This window comes from Echeneis naucrates, chromosome 17 (assembly GCF_900963305.1).
Source record: "Echeneis naucrates chromosome 17, fEcheNa1.1, whole genome shotgun sequence".
NCBI classification, from domain to species: Eukaryota; Metazoa; Chordata; class Actinopteri; order Carangiformes; family Echeneidae; genus Echeneis; species Echeneis naucrates.
This window is the reverse complement of record NC_042527.1, coordinates 12,543,692-12,562,871: the sequence shown is the minus strand read 5'-3', so window position 1 is coordinate 12,562,871 and position 19,180 is coordinate 12,543,692. Positions and strand designations below refer to the sequence as shown.

Below are 19,180 nucleotides of genomic sequence, written 5' to 3'. Positions count from 1 at the left end.
AGCAGCCATGTTCATCAGACCAGGGATCTATATGTTTTTTTGGGGGGGGGGTTCTGATGTACAGACAGACAGAAACAGACTGGTTTGGACCGTCTCTCAGTCTGAGCCTCATCTGTAGCTCTGACCCGGTGACCCGGTGCAGCAGCTGCTCGGTCACGTGACGACTGTCAGCTGATTGACGCGCTCAAATTTCGGCTGTGACTCCCCAAATGTTCCCGTCCACCGTGAGCTGGAAGTCCTCTCCTGTAAGTCCTTTCCTCTAAGTCCTCTCCTGTAAGTCCTCTCCTGGTAGTCCTTTCCTCTAAGTCCTCCCCTCTAAGTCCTCTCCTGTTAGTCCTCTCCTGGTAGTCCGAGGCTGTCGTGTACTAACAAAATAGTCACCGAGTCCTTCGGTAAATTTCACCCTCAGGCTTTGGGAACGTCGCGTTGTCGTAAACAGTACAGTCTACCTCCAATTTGATTTAAGTAAGTGAACTATTAAAGATATCATTTGGACGAAATAGTGATTTTTTTTTTTTTGCTGTTCCTGAAACTAAATCTGTTTATATGAAAAGCTCTAATAGGCTTTGGTATGTGCCTTTACATGCAGTATATGACTGACTGGGATTCACCTCCTTCTCCCTCCTGTGGGGCCTGAAGGAGCTGATGGAGGCCGACACACCTGAAGCTCAGCTGCTCCTCTTTGCTAAACAGGGCAGTTGTTCCCAAATTCAAAGGCTCCTTCAGTCAAGGGCCGACCAAAGCATCTCCCTCGACATCAACTGCAGATGTATGTAGTGAAAATAAAATGCCATAACCGCCCACCGGCCGGAGGAAGCACGGAAATAGTTAAGTTTCCTTTTTGTGTGATTGCAGCTGAATGTAAGTCCAGTCCTGGATGGACAGCCCTCCATCTGGCCTGTCAGTCAGGACACAGAGACGTAGCAGAGGAGTTACTGAAGGTGAGACTTGAGATTTACTGTGTGGATGGAGGGTTAGTGGTTATCACTGTTGCCCTACAAACATAAAGGTTGTGGGTTTGATTCCCGGGCCTGCTGCCTTTCTGCATGGGGTTTGCATGTTCTCTCCATGCCTGTGCTGGTTTCCTCCCACCGTCCAAAGACATGCTTGTTGAGGTTAACTGGTGACTCTGAATTGTCCGCAGGTCTGAGTGTCAGTGTGAGTGGTTGTTAGTCTCTGTCTGTGTCTGTATGTTGGCCCTGCGGTGGACTGGCAATCCGAAGTGTACCCCTCCATCGCCCAGTGTGAGCTGGGCTCGGCTCCAGCAAACCCCGCAACCTGGAAATGGATAAGCAGCAGCAGTAGAAGATGAATGAATGAACGTGTTTGTGTGTGTGTGTATATGTATTTACAGGCAGGTGCTGATGTGAATCTGCAAAACAACATGGGTGACACACCTCTACACAAAGCAGCTGACAACGGAAGAAAGGTTAAAAACTTGTGACATATAGAGCAATTGTAATTTCTCCAATTGAAGCTTTAGCGTGATCAGATTTTTATCTATTTATTTTTTTTACTGTGAACCCTTCAGGAGACTGTCCTGTTGCTGCTGCGGTATGATGCCTGTGCCAACATAATCAATGGAACAGCTCAAATCCCGAAAGATGTCACAGAGGATGATGAAATCATTACCATGCTGGAGGGTATGAAATGATGGAAATATTTGCCGATGGCTTCTCATCACAGTAAATCAGCTGCTGTTGTCTTCAAATAGTGTTTGTTTGTGCAGCTGCAGCGAGGAGGGAGACAAGGCGGAAGGAGGAGAGGCTTCTGGAAGCAGCCAGAGAAGGCGACGTCTCAACTTTATCAAAACTGGTTAGCATCAGCGCTTTTGTTGAACCATGGCATGGCTGTGTATCTTAATCTGACAACAATTCTAATGTAATAATTGACACTGTAAACTACAAATGTCTTCTCTTTCCACATGAATGACGTTTAATAGCCCAGTTAACAGAAATGCAGCTTTAAGTGCCTACTTTGTAAATTTATTTGATTATAGTCATGCTCTGATGGCCTTCTGTATGTTTTGCAAACCACTGGAGTTTGAACTTTAATTGACTTTTATTCTTAACATTGTGTCACTGGTTTACAGTGCCATCCTAAACTATTTTATTACGGTCCAACTGTGTTCTTTCCTTTTAGCTCAGTGGAGAAGAAGCTGCAAATATTCACTGCAGGGATTCGGTGGGTAACACACCCTTGCACTGTGCGGCCTACAGAGGGCAGAAGCAGTGCATTATAAAGCTGCTCAAGTCTGGAGCCAGCCCCAGTATAAAGAACAGCAATGGTACATCACTAATGTTGTTCTCAGCAGTTACTGTGACTAATATTTTGTTTGTTTGTTTTTTTTTTGTTTGTTTGTTTATGACAGTTGCCCTTGGAATCATAAATTGAAATTAAAGCCATTTGATGTCCATATGCATGATTTATATTGTTCTGTTCATTCGTTCATGTCTGAATGTGCTTAATAGTTTTCTGCATTGACTACTGATTTAACAGATCAGACACCACTGGACCTGGTTTGTAGCGATGAACTCAGACATATTGTAGCAGCCTATCAAGACAAGGTGAGCTCAGATGACTGATTTGCAATCCTGCCACCCCCTTTTTTTAAATTAACAGGTCAACTCATGCACACATTTAGAGCTATAAAGCTCATTTTTAACATGTCACAATTGATTATATGTATTTGCAGCATTTAACCAGCACAATTGATTTTGCATGATCAGTATAACAGTGTTAATTGATTTGTGGTCCATAAAGGATTATTCATTTATTCCCCTTGATTAGTTTTGTGATCCTTTGGCCTCTCCATTAGCACCATTAGCCAGGAAAAAAAAAAATCTACTGAACAGGGTGGTGTTTTTTTGTTTTTTTTTTTATGAAATTGGCTGACCTTGTTCATTTTCCCAAGAGGATTAAACACTCCAATCTTGGACAATCCACAAGCTAGTAACTCAATTTTATTTTGTACTGAGACTTTGTGCTTTGTGAATTCAACTTAATTAGAGATTTGATGCCTAAATTTTCTCCTGTAGGGGGAAAAAAAAGTGATCTCTTCTTTCTGCATCTGGCCTAAATAGAGATGCACCCAACAATCTTTCTACATTTCCTTTTGCAGCATCGCTGTACACATTCACTTGAGGTCTGAAGAGCCTTCCAAGTCAGCAGTCCTTGCTCTTGCTTGGATGTCTGATAAGCTGAGCATAGCTTCAATGCAAAATAAAGAAAAAGAATAGATACTAAGCTGTTAAGTAAATTCAGAAAACATGGTTACCTCTGAAACTTCAGGTTTTAGTTTGTTATAAAAAAAAAAACCACTTAGCAGTTTCTGGTGTCAGTGAAAAACTACCAATCTCTGATTTTATTTTATTTTATTTTTACCCAAATATTTTTCTTATTTTTACCCCCCCCACACCTAGGTTTTGAACAGTTGGGTGCAGAAGATTGAAGGGCCCCTCTGGAAGGTACCCAGATGCTTAAGTGTGTTCATTTTGATCAGTCTCCACATTAGATGCTGTAGACTCCTATTTTCCTGTTTGTCAACACGCAACATCATTCTCATTCTTATTATACACAAAATGGTGCTCATAAGCATTTATTACTTATAATCCTGTGTTTTGAATACTATTTGAGTTTATTAGTCTTTTTTAATAACATAAAATTCCAAATATCCTCCCCTTCTACACAGGATAAATGTGTACATTTACTATTGCTACGTAGCTTCTCTGGTATTGATCGCGTGTCCCTGACAGAGTTCACGGTTTCTTGGATGGCGATCCCACTGGGTGGTGCTTGAGGATGGAACTCTCTCCTGGTACCACAAACAGTGAGATAACTTCATCTGTACACAGTCATTTAAAGCCAAAACTTTGCAGTGATGTATCTGGCATGCATATAATATCACATAGAATGAAGATAGCTTTAGCCATGGCAGGACTCTATGATATGACGTCCTCCTTCATTGCCTTGCTGTGTAAAAAGCTGAGCTTTACCCTACAATGCCTTGTCTCTTGTGGTGACTGGAATAAAAGCAAATGTAATTTCATCCAAACTATTCTTGTTGGGGATGAAGGGTTCATCGAGCATGCAGTGAAAACTGGAACTTTAAACTGTGACTACAGTACATCTGTACTTTATGTAGATTAGTTATGTTTTATTTTATACACTGTGTCTGGTGTTCAGTCATTTATTTTTCTCTTCTTTTTTTTTTTTTTTTTTTTTTTTTAAAGGGCTGATGCACAAGCTGGTGTCAGAAAACAGGGCTCCAAGTCCCTATCACAAGCCTACTGCATGGTAAGTAGAAGAGGTTAGACGTTCATTGTAATTAACCTTCAGAATTATGCAGGGATGCTTATCCCTTTGATTTACATTTACTTATTGGTCAGATGCTTTTAACCAAAGCAGCTTTTAAGTGATTCGATTTGTGATGGCCTAGCACTAATGACATGGTAATGTTTGATATCTTCAACAATCACTTATTTGATGTTTTTCATTCCAGGTCAAACCATGGAATCATTGCTTCTTCATGCTCAGGTGCTTTGATGACACTGTGCTTTATTTTAAGGTCCCCTCAAAAGCAGATTCAATGGCAACAAGAAAAGTGAGATAAGATTCATCTTAATAATCTGACCATAATCTTTACCTGTGGGTGATGTGTACAAGCAGACAAATTGGTATTTTTCCACATAGAAATGGTTGGATGCGTTTGAGGCGCATTCATCCTACAGCACCCGTCACTGTGTGCAAGAAGAGATTATCGACGATGATGATGGTGACGGTGTGACAATAGGAAACCTGAAACAAGCAGTTCAGGTAGGAGTTTAAAAATGAGATTTTGTAGACGCTCAGCCTCAAGTAGCAAATTGTCATTTAGTGCTTTTCTGTTGACAATATATAATGGAAAAACAAAACAAAACAAAACAATCCATGTTTGTTGGGCTGTGACAGTCCCACTGTTAAACTGCTTCTGTCCTGTACTCCTGCAGGCAGCCAGTACTTGCCAACAAAAATTGGAGAGTGAAGTGTCAATATTTCTGTCCATGATGAAGAATGAAGAGAATTATGGTAAGTGTCCCAGATAGTGTCCAAAAATGTTCGAGGGGCTTTGGTTTTGTTGGTAGAACAAATTTAACAATTTAAAGACACCACTGGGCATTTTTCCCCTTTTTACTCTTTTTTTTTTTTTTTTTTTTTTTTTAAATATGGAAGACTAAATAGTTCTGATGAAATGAACAGATGATGACAGTGTTTCTTGATGTATACATTTGAAGCATCAATTATTTATTTTTATTTATTCTCTGTTTAAAAGCAGCGGCTGCTCCTCTTTTACTGAAAGCCAAACAGACCAGTGAGCTTTCCAGTGAAACTTGTGCTACCCTCCATCTGTGCCTTGAACTGTTTTCAAAACAAGAAGAGGTAGGAAAACTAACCAACACAATACTGTACAGTTATTATGCCTGCACTCACAACTTTAATCACCTCTGATTTATATTATATCAAAACCATAAATAAACTTGCTCGGTTTTGTCTGATACGTTGATGTCCTGTTTGGTTATGAAAGTGAAACTGTGTTTTTAAAACAGATTTCAGTGAACTCTAGCATCTAATTTAATCTAGTAATATAATAGCTCAGTGAGTCCCATGAATCTTCATTTCACTGATTCCCATAACCTCAGCCATGTGCCAAGCTGCTATTGGTTGAGTAAATTGTATTGAATGATTACATTGCCCCTCCCCCTTACCAATTAGGTTTGTGTGCGTGTGTGCACGTGTGCACGTGTGCGTGTCCCTGTCCACCTGTCCTCGTAGTTGTGCTATGCCCTTGGGGGTGGATGAAACAGTCTGATAATCACTGGCATGTCTGTTGGAAGGACACAAGACAAGATCCGCTTTTATGCTTAGGTCTGCATCAAGCTTACTGATCAGTGTATATGCGCACAAACTCATATATATTAATTAAAAAAAAAAAACAAAACACACACACACACTTGGATTTGGAGCCACACACTTCTGCTCCAGGGAAAGGCTGCGCATTGAGCGAGGCAACCCAAGTGTGCAAATTCACAGGCTCAGCTGGCGATGCATGCTTTCACCCTCGAACAGTGAAAATACACGCTCGCAGGCACACTTTCACATGCCAGAGCATCCGAGCACAAGAGAAGGAAGAGAGCGGCTGCAGTTTCTGCACAGGTACAAACCGAACAGCTTTGCTTCCTCTCGTCTTCCTTCTGCTTTCCTCTCATCAGATTTTTGTCAGCTAGATAACAGGTGTTGATTGCTGTGGGCTGGTCTCAGGTGACTGAAGTTTGGCGATTCTGATGTTTTGAGTGTGGTGTAGATTTGAGGGGCAGTTTGAAGCTTATCACAATGCTTAGGGTATTACTGTGACTTTAATTGTCTAAATTTAGCGCGTGTTATATTGCTTGCTTGAAGTGTGTCTGGGCACACAGCTCATTCCTTTTTCTTTCTTTCTTTCTTTTTTTTAATGAGATCATAATGGATTCTGAGACACATTGAGGAAAATGATTTGAAGATTTATTTTATGTTGATACTCAGGATAAGGTTTTTGAGATATAACACTGTGTTCAACCATTTTAATGCAGCCATCGCTGTGTTGTTTTTATTAATTTTTTTTTTTCTCCCAGTATTGTAGTGCTTAACCAAAGAACTGAAAGATGATTAGGGACAAACTCTATCTTGTCTCTCTTACAAATGAAGAGACTGTGGTGCTACAATTTTATAAAACCAGTCACAAAACTACCTAGAAGTAACTTGGGACTGTGTCAATCTGTATCTGTCTTTTGTGTAATCAGGTTGATAACTAAAAATATTTTTGCAATATAACAGAACAGAAAGTTACTTCAGCAGCCAGTTATACATGATATTGCTCAGCAGTGCCCAGATGTAGCAGCTTGTCTGTCCTGTCACGAGGAATAACCTGCTGTTATCTCAGTCTCATCACCCAAAAACCACGGGAGTTGTCATAACAATGGACGCTAAATTAATTTCTCACAATATAGTGTAGTACAAAATGTCTTAACAAGCATGTTACAAGCACTGGTCTCATGTTAAGCTCCTGCTACTACATGCACTAAATGGATTATATTTTCTGCACTGCTGAGATTGGCTGTATTAGGCAGTATTAACTTTAATCCTTCATTTCCACTGTGTTGCAGCAGATGCTTCTGTTGGTTCCACTTACACATTTGTTTTCCGCCGCACAGAACACACCGTAGGCACGTGCTGTAAATGTGCTTTGATTTCCAGGCAGATGTGTAACGGAGGAGCATGAAGTATATCTCAAAGGGTTTTGCAACAATTAAAGCATTGCCCTTCAGCAGAGTCAATCAGGTCTGACCCATTTCAGCAGCTGCTGCAAAGTGAAAGTATGCTAGTGAGAGTGCCTCATTTATTCAGCACATGCAGGACACGACAGTATGGCAGCTACACAACGTTTCGGATGTTGTTGATGTCCTTCACAACAGTTCGTATGAAGATTGATCTGAAAATACCCAGTTCTGAGCATAAACCATCCATAAGATGATCCTTTTTTTGGTTATTCTCAGGCAGTCACATCTAAGAAAGCAAATGGAGTCTTTGTACTGCACTGAGAGCAGGAGAATGTTGCATTATATATTTTTCTGGAGTTATTCATAAATATCAGTCAGAGTAGTGTTAGAAACCAGACCGCCTTCAAACCTAAAAGAATTTGACAGAACCTTTATTTCACTTCAACCATAGCTGCAAAGCTATTCATGTTGAATCGGTGCGTACATGTCTCTGCAGTTATCATGACACACTCAGAAGTATAATAACATTTCATTTTGAGATTTGGATCCACTTCAGCAGAAGGGGACACATTTTAGAACAAAGTAAATGTTCTACCCTTTGGGGTGGTGCCCAAGGAGAAGCATCCCTTCCAGGCTCCAGCATCAGCTACAGCAGACAGCCTCAGCAGGGCTTAAAAGAGTGCTGTTTGTGCCCAGGCGAGAGGGTGCAGTGAGAGCAAAAGAGCTGGCTGGGATAGTTACACAACAAAGTGTTGTTCCTGAATGGGCTCTGAAACCAAGTGCCTGGGACATGGTGTTAACACAGTCTTCTACACACGCAGCCCATTCAGAGTGTTGAATTAAGTGGAATTTTGCAAGGAGGATCTATTTATGGACATGGATTTGATAAAGCCAATCTTCTAATCTTAATTCAATCTTGATTATCTTAAATTGAAAATGTGACTGTATTGCTATAGCAATATGAGTTTCTGTTTTGTACAGAGGCACATGTCTTATCTTCGAAACTGTGCTAAAACACATACTCTCTCTCTCTCACACACACACGTACGTTTCTTAAATATGAAAAGATGACGTGAATATCCATTAAAACTGTATTCCTATTTTTACACAGCGTGCTGCTTAAAGTGGCTGAACAAACAGAATAGCAAGTGTGATGACAGCATGAGACAGCAGGTGGTGTGTGTGTGTGTGTGTGTGTCCCTGACTGTAGGTGCCAGACGGCTGAACTTGATGCAAACCTTGTGCAAAGGAAGTTGCTTTTCACCTCCCATCACAGTTACAGCAGGAGTCAGTGAAACTCTTGAGTCCATGTCCATCTAAAGTAGTTGGTTTTTTTTGCAAGCATAAATATCTATGTAAAGTGATCACTGCTAATGTAGGTGCGACTGTTAGTGAGTGCCTCGGGGCCTGCACAGTCACTCTTGTTATTACTGGCGTTTCTTATTCTTCTTATTATTTTTGGTTCCATCAGATGTAAAAATGGGGTGATATGTGGAAAAGTCAGGAATTTGTTATAAAGACAGTAAAGAAACTCGCTGTATCTTCATATATTCTGAGGATTTTAGCTCTGTTGCAGAGTTAGGATCTGCATATTAACCATCAGTCTCCCCAGCTGTAACATTTCTGCTTATTCAAGTTTGGGCCACAGAAGAGCCGCAGTCAATGTGATGTACTTCCAAAAGATACCCAATAAGCCCTTTACTGGTGTCAGGGGTGCCCCAGTTGGAATAAAATCAATACTCATTAGAAATGGCTGGATTTCCTGCCTTTTTGCTGATGAGAAGGGGGAAAAAAAAATCACCAAAGAGGAAGTGTGTTACTCAGTGTTTTCACTGCCTCCACCTGCAGTTTTGAAATTTGAGCTGCTGACCGTAATAGGACAGTTCTACACACTAAATATTTTATGTTATCTTTTCATTTTAAAATCGTACAGGCACTGGTATGTGTTTCGCTACCTTTAATGAGATAAAATTTTTTAATGTCAAAATAAAGATTTAGCTTTTATTATCATATAGAATTACATAATGATTGCTGAAACATGATGTTTACAGGCATACATCTGAAGCTATAGATGTATTTTGTTACAGCCAGTGTAATTTAATAAAAATCCCACCTTGATCTCATTTGCAGTTTTCTTCCTTTGTGCAGTAAAACATTGTGTTTGTCCGGCTGTGCCTACAACAATAATGCTTCAGGCAGTTGAAGAGACAAAGCAGAACTTTATCTTCAATAAAAACACAGTGGCCTTGTTTTACAGTCTCAGATTTACCAGGCGATCCACATGGTCCTGTTTCTGTCAGGCTCTGCTGCATTGGTCAAGGTGACTCTGGGAGGTTTTACGTTGAGTGAACTTTTTTCTTCCCAGCTTTTGTAATACCTGAAAAGACCCTTAATGTGTAGCCTGTCCTTTTTAAAGTATTAATTATGCAAGCCATAATTTTTTTTGCAAGCAAATGTAGCTGTATTTATTTGTTAGCGATGTTAGTGATGCACAATGGCAGCGTTAGACATGAGGAAACATTGATCTAGTTTGTCCCACACCGGCCAGGCTCAGGTTGCTAAAAATGGGACACTCCGTCCTGTGATGCAGAGCTCTCGGAGACTGGGGTATTTGGTTCCGACTGGAGGAAACCAGATCTGTGTGCAGGGATAGAACAATGGCCTGCCAGCAGAACCGCTAAGTCAAGCAATCAGTCAATAATTGTTACTTCACTCTCCATGCTGCTCACTTGCATCAGAAATGTTGGCTCAGAATACATGAGCACATACCCGTCTTATACTGTGCCTAGCCTCTGGTGTGCGTCTGTGTTTTGATTGTCTGCTGACCCTGTGCGTGCAGGTGTGGAATCTGAAGTTAGAGCAGGAGGTGGAGAAGAATAAAGCTCTGACCGAAGCTCTGCAGACTTTGGCAACTGAGCACTACGAACTCAAGCAGTCACTGAGCAAGAGCAGGAGGTCGTCTACCCTCAGTACTCTCACCGAAGATGAATTCTATGATGCTGAATCAGGTCAGCAGCCTATGTCACTGACTGACGCAATCAACGAGCGTGACTTACTGGGGTTACAAAAATGTATGCAGTATGGTAGAGTATTTATCGTGTCTCCACCAGATTACGATTTAATCTCTCACAATATATTTTATTTTCTAATCATTTACTAATATGCACTGAAATGACACTAAGTTAAATGCAGTGTTCAGTGAGTTGTCTCCTTCCTGACGCTGCAGGATTGTCTTTAAAAGTACCTTGTGGACTTTTAGACCAGTGGCAGTTCTAGGGAGCATTGTTTGTGCACACTGACATGATACAAGTTCATGCTGTTGTGTTTTGCTCATTGACAGTTGTTGGCAATAATGTACTACAAAGGTGGATGGGAAGATGTTTGCAAGGATGGATTTGAAGGATGAACTTTTTTTTTTTTTTTCCTCAGACATGGTTGTCCATTCTGATTAATGTACTGTTTTTTTTAGATGGAGTGGAAGCATGACTTTATATTTACAGGAAAATACCAGAGGGAAACCATATATTACAGCATATATTTATATATGTGTGAACACCTCCAGGCCCTGATCTAGTTTGAAACTGCATTTACAAATGGCATATTTAGGAAATACAGCTCTACTGTATGCACCTTGGTTTGCATTTGTGTATAGTTGCACCCAGTCATGCTCTGTTAAATTCCTCAGATACCATCGCCAATGTCCCCCCCCCTTTTTTTTTTAAACTTGTGTTTAATAGTACCTGGGAAGTCCAATTCAAGTCATTAGTTAATGGAGTCTGACAATAATTACTCACTGAACAGCTGACAAGCGCTTTGTTTTGAATTCTATTTGTGCGATGCATTTTATCTATATAGCCACAAGCCTCGCCATGGTGATTATATACAGCAGACTTCCTTTAACAAAATATTTGTGTACTATAAACCATTCTTTTCTTAATCATTGCATTATTCATTAATAGCCCTGAGTCATCTACTGGCCAGAGACACTCTGTGGTAATACTCTAAAGTGTGCTCAGCATATGCAGGACTGAGGTCAGTGTGTACACCCCAATGGTGTGTTTTCACTTGTCTCTTTATCTAAGACATACACATGTATAAATATAGGTGTGCAGAAAGCGTGTGTACAAATTGCGCAGCACCGTTGTAGCTGTTACATCCTGGTTCACCTGATCGGCTGTTATGGTTGATGGCTGTCCAATCCTGTCACCTAGTTTAATATACAGGTACATGTACTTAAAAGCACCCGGTCTAGCAGTCCTCCACAATAGATTGCACAGACACCACAGTCTTCCCTCCACCCTTTGTGTATGTGACAGCACCAGTAATGTCACTGACACTGCTGGTTAGGGGAGGAGTAATGCCCAACAATCACAGAGCAAACAATGTTTGAGGAAATGAAGCCTCAGTGTGGCCTCTCATTGGAACACAATCTTCAGGTGGGGTTTGGCTAGCAGTAGCGACAGGGAGGTCGGAGAGGAACTTAAGGACAGGTGGTTGTTTTCAGACAGTGAACTGTTCAGGCAGCATTGGGAGCTGGCCACTCGAACCTGTATATGTGTGTGTTTTGTGTGAGAGAAAGCGAGAGCGTTTGGCATGACCTGGCCTCAGCGCCCTGTCATCATCCCACAGAGTCGGAGTCGGATCTCTCTGTGAGCGGCTTCCTGTCCGTGGCTAGTCATTCCTGTGAAGAGGACGAGGGGAGAGACGCCCCCCTGCTCAGCAGCCTCCGCCATTCCAGTGCACACAGGGGGCCTACCAGCATGTCAGGGGAGGGTAACCATGGCGACCAACCAGCCCAGTACAACGGAGTCAAGAAGCACAGGTGAAACATGCTCCACTTATGATGCCATGGTTGTTTACTGGCTTAGGTGATGGCAGTGAGATGGGTGGAAATATAAAGATATCCATGCTTTACTAAAGTGCATTAAAACACTCGGTAGCAGAGTTAAAGTAAAATTACTGAATGACCTCAATCTTGTGAATGCGATTTAATTGTACGCGTGTCTGATGACAGGTTACGGACCTCAGTCACCTTGATGATGGGCCAGGCAGTTTGTGTAATGAGACACCACCTTTCCACTCCTATGTTTTTGTAGTCAAGTGCTTTTGTTTGAGCACACAAATCCATAGAGAATAGCCTCTGCAGTGTTTTTCTGGACGGATCCAATTCTCTAAGTGAATGTCAAGTTAGTGCCGTGTTTGGCGCTTTGTTTTCTGAAGATTTGATAGTCTCTTTCATTTCCGATGCTGGTTCTGCCTTGGCCTCTCTTCTTTAATCCAACAAGTGATCCATGAATAATTTAGCATGTGCTGGCTCAGAGTAGGAGTTGGACGTAAGGAGCCTGGCTGGCTGGCTGACTGGTTGGCTCTACATTCATGTGCTTGTGTGTGTGTGTGTGTGTTTTTTTTTTTTTTTGTTTGTTTTTTTTTTTGTGCGTGCACAGTGCATTAAGGATTTATGAGGTGTCTGAATGACAGGAATAATTCCAAATACACCAAGATACATCTTTCCCTTGTTGCCTGCAGATGCATACGTAGTTAAGTGTAGATGTGTAACATTTTAAGCTTCTCTGTACTCTATACCAAAAATTCTCTATAAGTACAAATATCCAAATATTTTGGTTTTGATTTAAGGTGACTAGAATACAGTAATTTAAACGACTGATGTAGCTCAATCTGTATTTCTGACAATCAGACTTTTTTTTTTTATCATTATCAAAGCTGCATAGGTCAATGTGGAAATTCTAATGTTGAATTTATAAAAATAAAAAGGATGGTCCTATTCACTAGTCAAGCATGAACCATGAAAAAGCACCTAGAACGTTGTTGTTTTTTTTTTTTTATGTTAATTAAAGAAACCCTCCATGTTTAAATGCACTGAGTAGCAGTAGTATATTTTTAAGTAGTGGTTAGCATGGAGCGAACCTGGACTTTCCATCTCACTATTTACTTAGCTAATTTGGGTTTTTATTTTTGGCTGCTTCAGTACTCATTTCTAAACAAGGACACCATCTGCCTCCAGCCAATATACCTTGTAAATCTGTCCAAACTACAGCTGCTAGTAAGACTGGAGGATAAACGCTGCTACTTGACTAAATTGATTTTCTGTCGTGACTAAATTTAAGGTTTAGAGGAAGCAGGTAAGTTGCTGCATGTCATTGTGTAAAATCAATAATGAGAGGTGTTTCTGAGCTGAAGTATTTAGTGTGCTTCTTATAAACAATCCTGAAAACCATCCCACATGCAGTTTTACATCCATTCATGGATATTGAATGAGGCTTGACCAGACCAGATGACAGCTCATTAGCTTATAGGTGTCAGGTGACATTGTTTCCAAATGGGGGGGGTCAACGTCATCTGCAATGCACATTTCGAACAGTGCAAGTTGTCAGCTGTCAAGACACAATAGCAAATGTGTGGTTTTCCCAATAATTGCATGTTCTGTATTTGGTGTCGCATTATTCACCAAAGTCATTCATTTAATTTGGATAAATCCAGATCATGTGGCCCTCGGCGTCTTTGTTTGCAAGTGAGACGACAGTTAAATGACTTTCCATTGATAAGTTGTGGTTGTATTGGATAGACATTAGGACACACGGCACTGTTAGATTGTCCTCACTCATGCAAGTCTTTCTCACAGACGTTTGTGTTTCCCTGTCTTTGTTCTGGTGTCCATAGAACATCTCTGCCCTCTCCCATGTTCTCAAGAAATGACGTCAGCATCTGGAGTATCCTGAAAAAATGCATCGGCATGGTGAGAGTAAATGTTTAAAAAAACAAACCACTCTTGAGGTTTTGTTTTTAATGAATCTTACTGAATAAGAGGTGACCAAGTTAGGCAATTTCTAAAAAATGTAGTGTAGGCTCCATCATTACATTTTTACTTTTTAAGAGAATCCATCTTAAGTATCTGTAACCTAAGGGGTCCTGGATTTCATTAGATTTACTATCTATTAATGATTTCGCTCCTTATTCATGGGTGAGTAATGCATATCATAACTTATACCTTTTTTATTTTACCTTATCTGGGCTTTGTACTGTACTACAGCATTGCTGATGTCCTTCATGTGTGATGCATATGCGATATAGTGGGCAGAAAACTAGTCTGGCAGCTTGTCGGTCAGTATACAGACACACCTGGGATCCGACTGTATGCTTAAAGCGTTTATAAGAGTTAAGTTGATTGGTTGCTGAATTAAGATGCAGAGAAAAGCAAAGCTGTTTTGACACCTTCAAGTAGCACATCACAGTTAAATGTTAAAGATGCTTAATAGTTTTGATTCATGATACCAACTGACTCTACAGAATAGAACCATTAATTGTGAACCCCAAAGACATGGACATGCTCCCCTCGCACACATTACAAAAGTCATTGTCATTATGTTTACATACGTCTACACACATTTGATTTTGCCACACACTAATGCACTGCTTCTGCACCCTCTCTGCTTCTTTCTCTCGTCTTTCAGGAGTTGTCAAAGATTGCTATGCCTGTGATATTTAACGAGCCTCTGAGCTTCCTCCAGCGACTAACAGAATACATGGAGCACACCTACCTCATCCACCAGGCGAATGCCACAACAGACTCCGTCGAGAGGATGAAGGTATCGCTGGGCTCAAGTTCTCATTTTTAATACAAACATATAAAAATTTAATCATTCATCTCCAAGGTAGCATGTCTTTACTAGTTTAACTCAGGTTAAATTATAATTCATAAAACACTATATTATTAAACTTTGTGCTTTTTTTTTTTTTTTCTGAATCAGTTACATGCTGTTAAGGGACACAGTAGTGACTACTATGCATTTCCTATTGCGCTGTAGTGTGTTGCAGCATTTGCTGTGTCAGCTGTAGCATCACAGTGGGAGAGGACTGGGAAGCCTTTCAACCCACTGCTGGGGGAAACCTATGAGCTCATCAGGTAAAAGAGTTGACAACCTTAATTTCACACGCCTGTTGGAAACCCATATTGTGCTTTCAATGAATATTTAAGATTTAATGTTTTATTGGACTTTCCCTGGAGTACCAATCGTGTCTCTCTCCATCAGAGATGATTTGGGCTTTAGGTGGGTGTCAGAGCAAGTCAGCCATCACCCTCCAGTCAGTGCCTTTCATGCCGAGGGACTCAAGGAGGATTTTGTCTTCCATGGCTCCATCTACCCCAAACTCAAGTTCTGGGGAAAGAGTATAGAAGCAGAGCCTAAGGGAATCATCACACTGGAGCTCCCCAAGTGCGAAGTCTTTATTTGATTTATTTTGAGCTATAATCAACTTTCATTGCTGTTATTTTACTTCCTGCTTCTTTTTCTCTGTAGATATAATGAAGCCTATACCTGGACAAACCCTTCCTGTTGTGTCCACAATATCATTGTTGGTCAGCTCTGGATTGAGCAGTATGGCAACGTGGAAGTCATCAATCACAAGTAAAAAAAAATGTTTTCTCTCTCTCTCTCATATTGCGGTGTTCTCTATGAAAGTTTATCTGCAAACGAGCTTGCCAGTATTTTTGCACGCGTAGAGACACGAGTACATGAATAGCTTGTTTCTGTGCTCTGCAGCAGAGTGTTGCTCTACTTTCAGGTTTAGCTTATTGATCATGGGAGCAGAACTGGGATGTCGCCATTAGAATAGAAAAGGCTGAGCAGGATAATTAATGTTTGAGAGCCTCTGCTTCACAGAAGAATAGCAAAAGAGAATTAGTAAGCAGTCTGTCATTCTCTGGCAGGACTGGAGAGAGATGCAGCATGACGTTCAAGCCCTGTGGCTTGTTTGGAAAAGAGCTCCATAAAGTGGAGGGATACATCCAAGACAAAAGGTATTGTTGTTGAAACACAAGTAATTGTGTTACATACCAGACACACAATGATATTTCAAAGCCATGACCAAATCTATTGTCAAATGCTACCTTTTAAAAAAAAAATATATATAATAGTTTTCACTTTAATTTAAATAAATTACACTTTAATTTACAGTACAAATGACTCAAACACATCTAATGCTTTGTTTCAATAATATCCGTTCTTTATATATTTGCAGCAAAAAGAAGCTCTGTGCAATATATGGGAAATGGACTGAATGCCTGTATGCAGTCGATGCCACAACCTTTGATGCCCATAGAAAGTCGGATAGAAAGAATTCAGATGACAAGAAGGGCCGTAAACAGGTAAAATAAAAATTCAGAGATGCTTATGTCTTTTTCCATTTGGTTCTCATTAAACTTGAACATGTGTATGTGTGTGGCCCCAGAGCAGCGTGGATGAGGAGCCAGAGGAGATGCCTCTGCCTGATGCTGAGACAGTTCAGGTCATCCCTGGCAGCGAGCTCATCTGGAAGATCACTCCTCGGCCAGACAACTCAGCCAAGGTATGAAAAAGACAGCAGGAGGTGGAAGGAGAACAATTTGTGAATTTAAATAATAAAAAGCAGGCATAATAGCTTGGCACAGGGTTAGTTGTTGTTTTTGTTGCTCCGAACGTGGCAGTTGGAAAATATGGTGAATTTATTTTCTCTCTGGCAGTTCTATGCATTCTCCACATTCGCAATGCAGCTTAATGAGCTGGACGAAAGCATGGCAGGAGTAATTCCTCCCACTGACAGTCGCCTCAGACCTGACATTTGTGCCATGGAGAATGGAGATATAGGTGCAGTATATGACGTTTGTTTGAGACCCCGTTATGTCACGCCAGCTTATTTCTATGTTAAGACTTCTGCATGTTTGGATGTCACAGATTTGGCAAGTGCAGAAAAGAAAAGACTTGAAGAAAAACAAAGGGTGGCCAGGAAAAACCGCACAAAATCAACAGAGGAATGGAAAACGAGGTTAGTCAGTGTGAAACGTCCTCTAACGTTGATGTTCAATTACTGATTGTCGTCTTTTACTCAATGTCTCCCTGTTATCTTGTGTCGTTCTCTGTGCCTTCCCCATTATTATAACTGAGAAGGAATGCTGCACTTGGCCCAAGGTTTGGCTCAAAGCTTTGCTTTTTCACGGTTGTTTGCTTGGGTGTGAAGTGCTGTACTACACTACCCTCCTCAGGACAAAACGCACAACTACAACTAGGCTGCTGTTAAATGAAAGCAGCGGTCAATAGTTAGTCACTCAAGAAGACTGGTGTGTGATGGAGGATATTTAGTTTGATTCAGAATACGTTGCAACTGTTACCACTTGTACAATACTGTTGTTGTTTTTTTGTGTGATTGTCTTTTTTTTGTTTTGTTATTGATAAGCAACCAATTCTTATGAAATCAACGCTGTTGTTAAATCTCTAGGTGGTTTCAGCAAGGACCCAACCCTCACAACAAAGCTCAGGACTGGCTCTACTCGAAAGGCTACTGGGACAGGAAGTACGCGCAGCTGCCTGACATCTACTAACAAGTAGAAACACACGCAGATAACATACACATGCATAGCATATCTGGGGCTCCCTGCATAGGAGTCAGTGCAGCTGAAGAGGTATATAACAGCAGGTAGGGAATAGGGTTCAATTTAACACACTAATCGTCAAATGTCTTTTTGAAAGGCAGTAAAACACTGAATGAACCAACAAGCATATATTCTTCTGTGAACAGTAAAGCACAAAAACTCTTTCTCTCATCTTCTATGGTTCTCGACTACTTTGGTATGGTTTAGGCATGCAATAGGAAAACTAGAATGTATTTTACAAATATTTCATGTTAGACAGATGAAGTGTTTAAACACCATGGGGTGGGTTGACCTCAGTTCCTTGTCTGAAAACCTTTTACCCCGCAGCTTCACAGACAGATACAAAGGAGAGCATTGATTAGATTTTAACCCTGACATTGGTTCTTCTTGTGCATGCATACTGTCAAGCAGTGCAAAGTACAGTATTAAGAAAAGACCTCTGTGGTGCACTTGCTTTTCTTTTTACTCCCTAGTGTAAGGAGCGGCGCAGGTAATTTGTGTTTACAGGATGTTTGCCTCATTGTTTGTTTGCAATTGATTGTAAATCTTAGTGGGTAAAATCTTAGTGTCTGACAAGAATGGTGGCCTGTACTACAAAAGTAAGACATAAAATAAATGTTACAAATATTCTGTAGCTCTTAACTATGTACTGCATAGGTGTGCAACGAGACTAACAGTGATGCACATAAATCTACCTGGTTAACAGTAGCACTTTTTTCTAACTATACTCAAGCAGGGACACTGGCTCTGTACTTACAGGTGTGTGTGTGTGTGTGTGTTAAGGTCTTGCAATAGTTAGTATATATCTATTCTTGCTGTAATGTGCATTCATTCAATTGAAATCCAACTATGTGCATGTACATTACTGTAACTATGCAAGCCTTACCTCCTTCAGTCGAGCAGATTATTCTCTTCATGTTGTGGATAGCTGATATCAGTTGTAGTTTTTTTGTTTTTTTTGTTTTATTCTCTTTATGATTCTTTGGGTATCAATGAAAATACTTTCTATTATTGCTAAATAAAAGCTTAATGTCTATTAACAATATTAATAAAAAAAACTATTAGTTTGTGCTGTCTTTTTTGATTAAGAGACTTTTCAGTTTTAAGTGGATTTCTTCAGTGGTATGTAACAGAATTATAATGTAGGTCTTTGATCCCCTCCTATAGAAACAGGGATCAGGCAAAATCCTGGAGGAAAATCCTGCAACTCGATGGGCTGCTGAGTCTAAACTGATTCAACAGAAGATCTAAAATCAGGTCATGAAACGCAAAATCATGTTTTATACCAGTGGTACAAGAGAAAGACTGAATTAATTTAATAGTATGAGCGAACTCATTTGTTGAATTTCTTTCAGTTCTGTAAAAAGAGTGGCTGCAATCACTGTTCAACTTTGAACATGCTGCTCAATTAATTTGCTTCAGAACAGAAACCTTAAAGGTGCAGTCAGTGGTGCACACACCTGGT

At 40.5% G+C, this 19,180-nt stretch overlaps 1 protein-coding gene across 2 annotated transcripts; it reads left to right on the top strand.

Moving 5' to 3' along the window:
- The first annotated feature begins 645 nt into the window (after window positions 1-645).
- On the top strand, window positions 646-18,698 carry LOC115057637 (oxysterol-binding protein-related protein 1-like). Of its 2 annotated transcripts, XM_029524807.1 has the most exons (27): window positions 646-769; window positions 856-941; window positions 1,355-1,429; window positions 1,532-1,643; window positions 1,730-1,815; window positions 2,143-2,287; window positions 2,500-2,567; window positions 3,423-3,467; window positions 3,756-3,829; window positions 4,233-4,296; window positions 4,502-4,603; window positions 4,693-4,815; window positions 4,989-5,067; window positions 5,312-5,418; window positions 10,132-10,300; window positions 11,922-12,114; window positions 13,971-14,046; window positions 14,762-14,896; window positions 15,116-15,213; window positions 15,341-15,523; window positions 15,608-15,715; window positions 16,018-16,107; window positions 16,329-16,455; window positions 16,539-16,655; window positions 16,810-16,933; window positions 17,021-17,111; window positions 17,562-18,698. In XM_029524807.1, the coding sequence occupies exons 1-27, from the start codon at window positions 646-648 to the stop codon at window positions 17,662-17,664; spliced, it is 2,904 nt and encodes a 967-aa protein (XP_029380667.1). In that variant the 3' UTR covers window positions 17,665-18,698. The 2 variants fall into 2 exon arrangements, with proteins under 2 accessions (XP_029380667.1, XP_029380668.1); XM_029524808.1 differs by lacking the exons at window positions 646-769; window positions 856-941; window positions 1,355-1,429; ... (10 more) ...; window positions 5,312-5,418; window positions 10,132-10,300 and adding an exon at window positions 11,766-11,782.
- The last annotated feature ends 482 nt before the right edge of the window (window positions 18,699-19,180 follow it).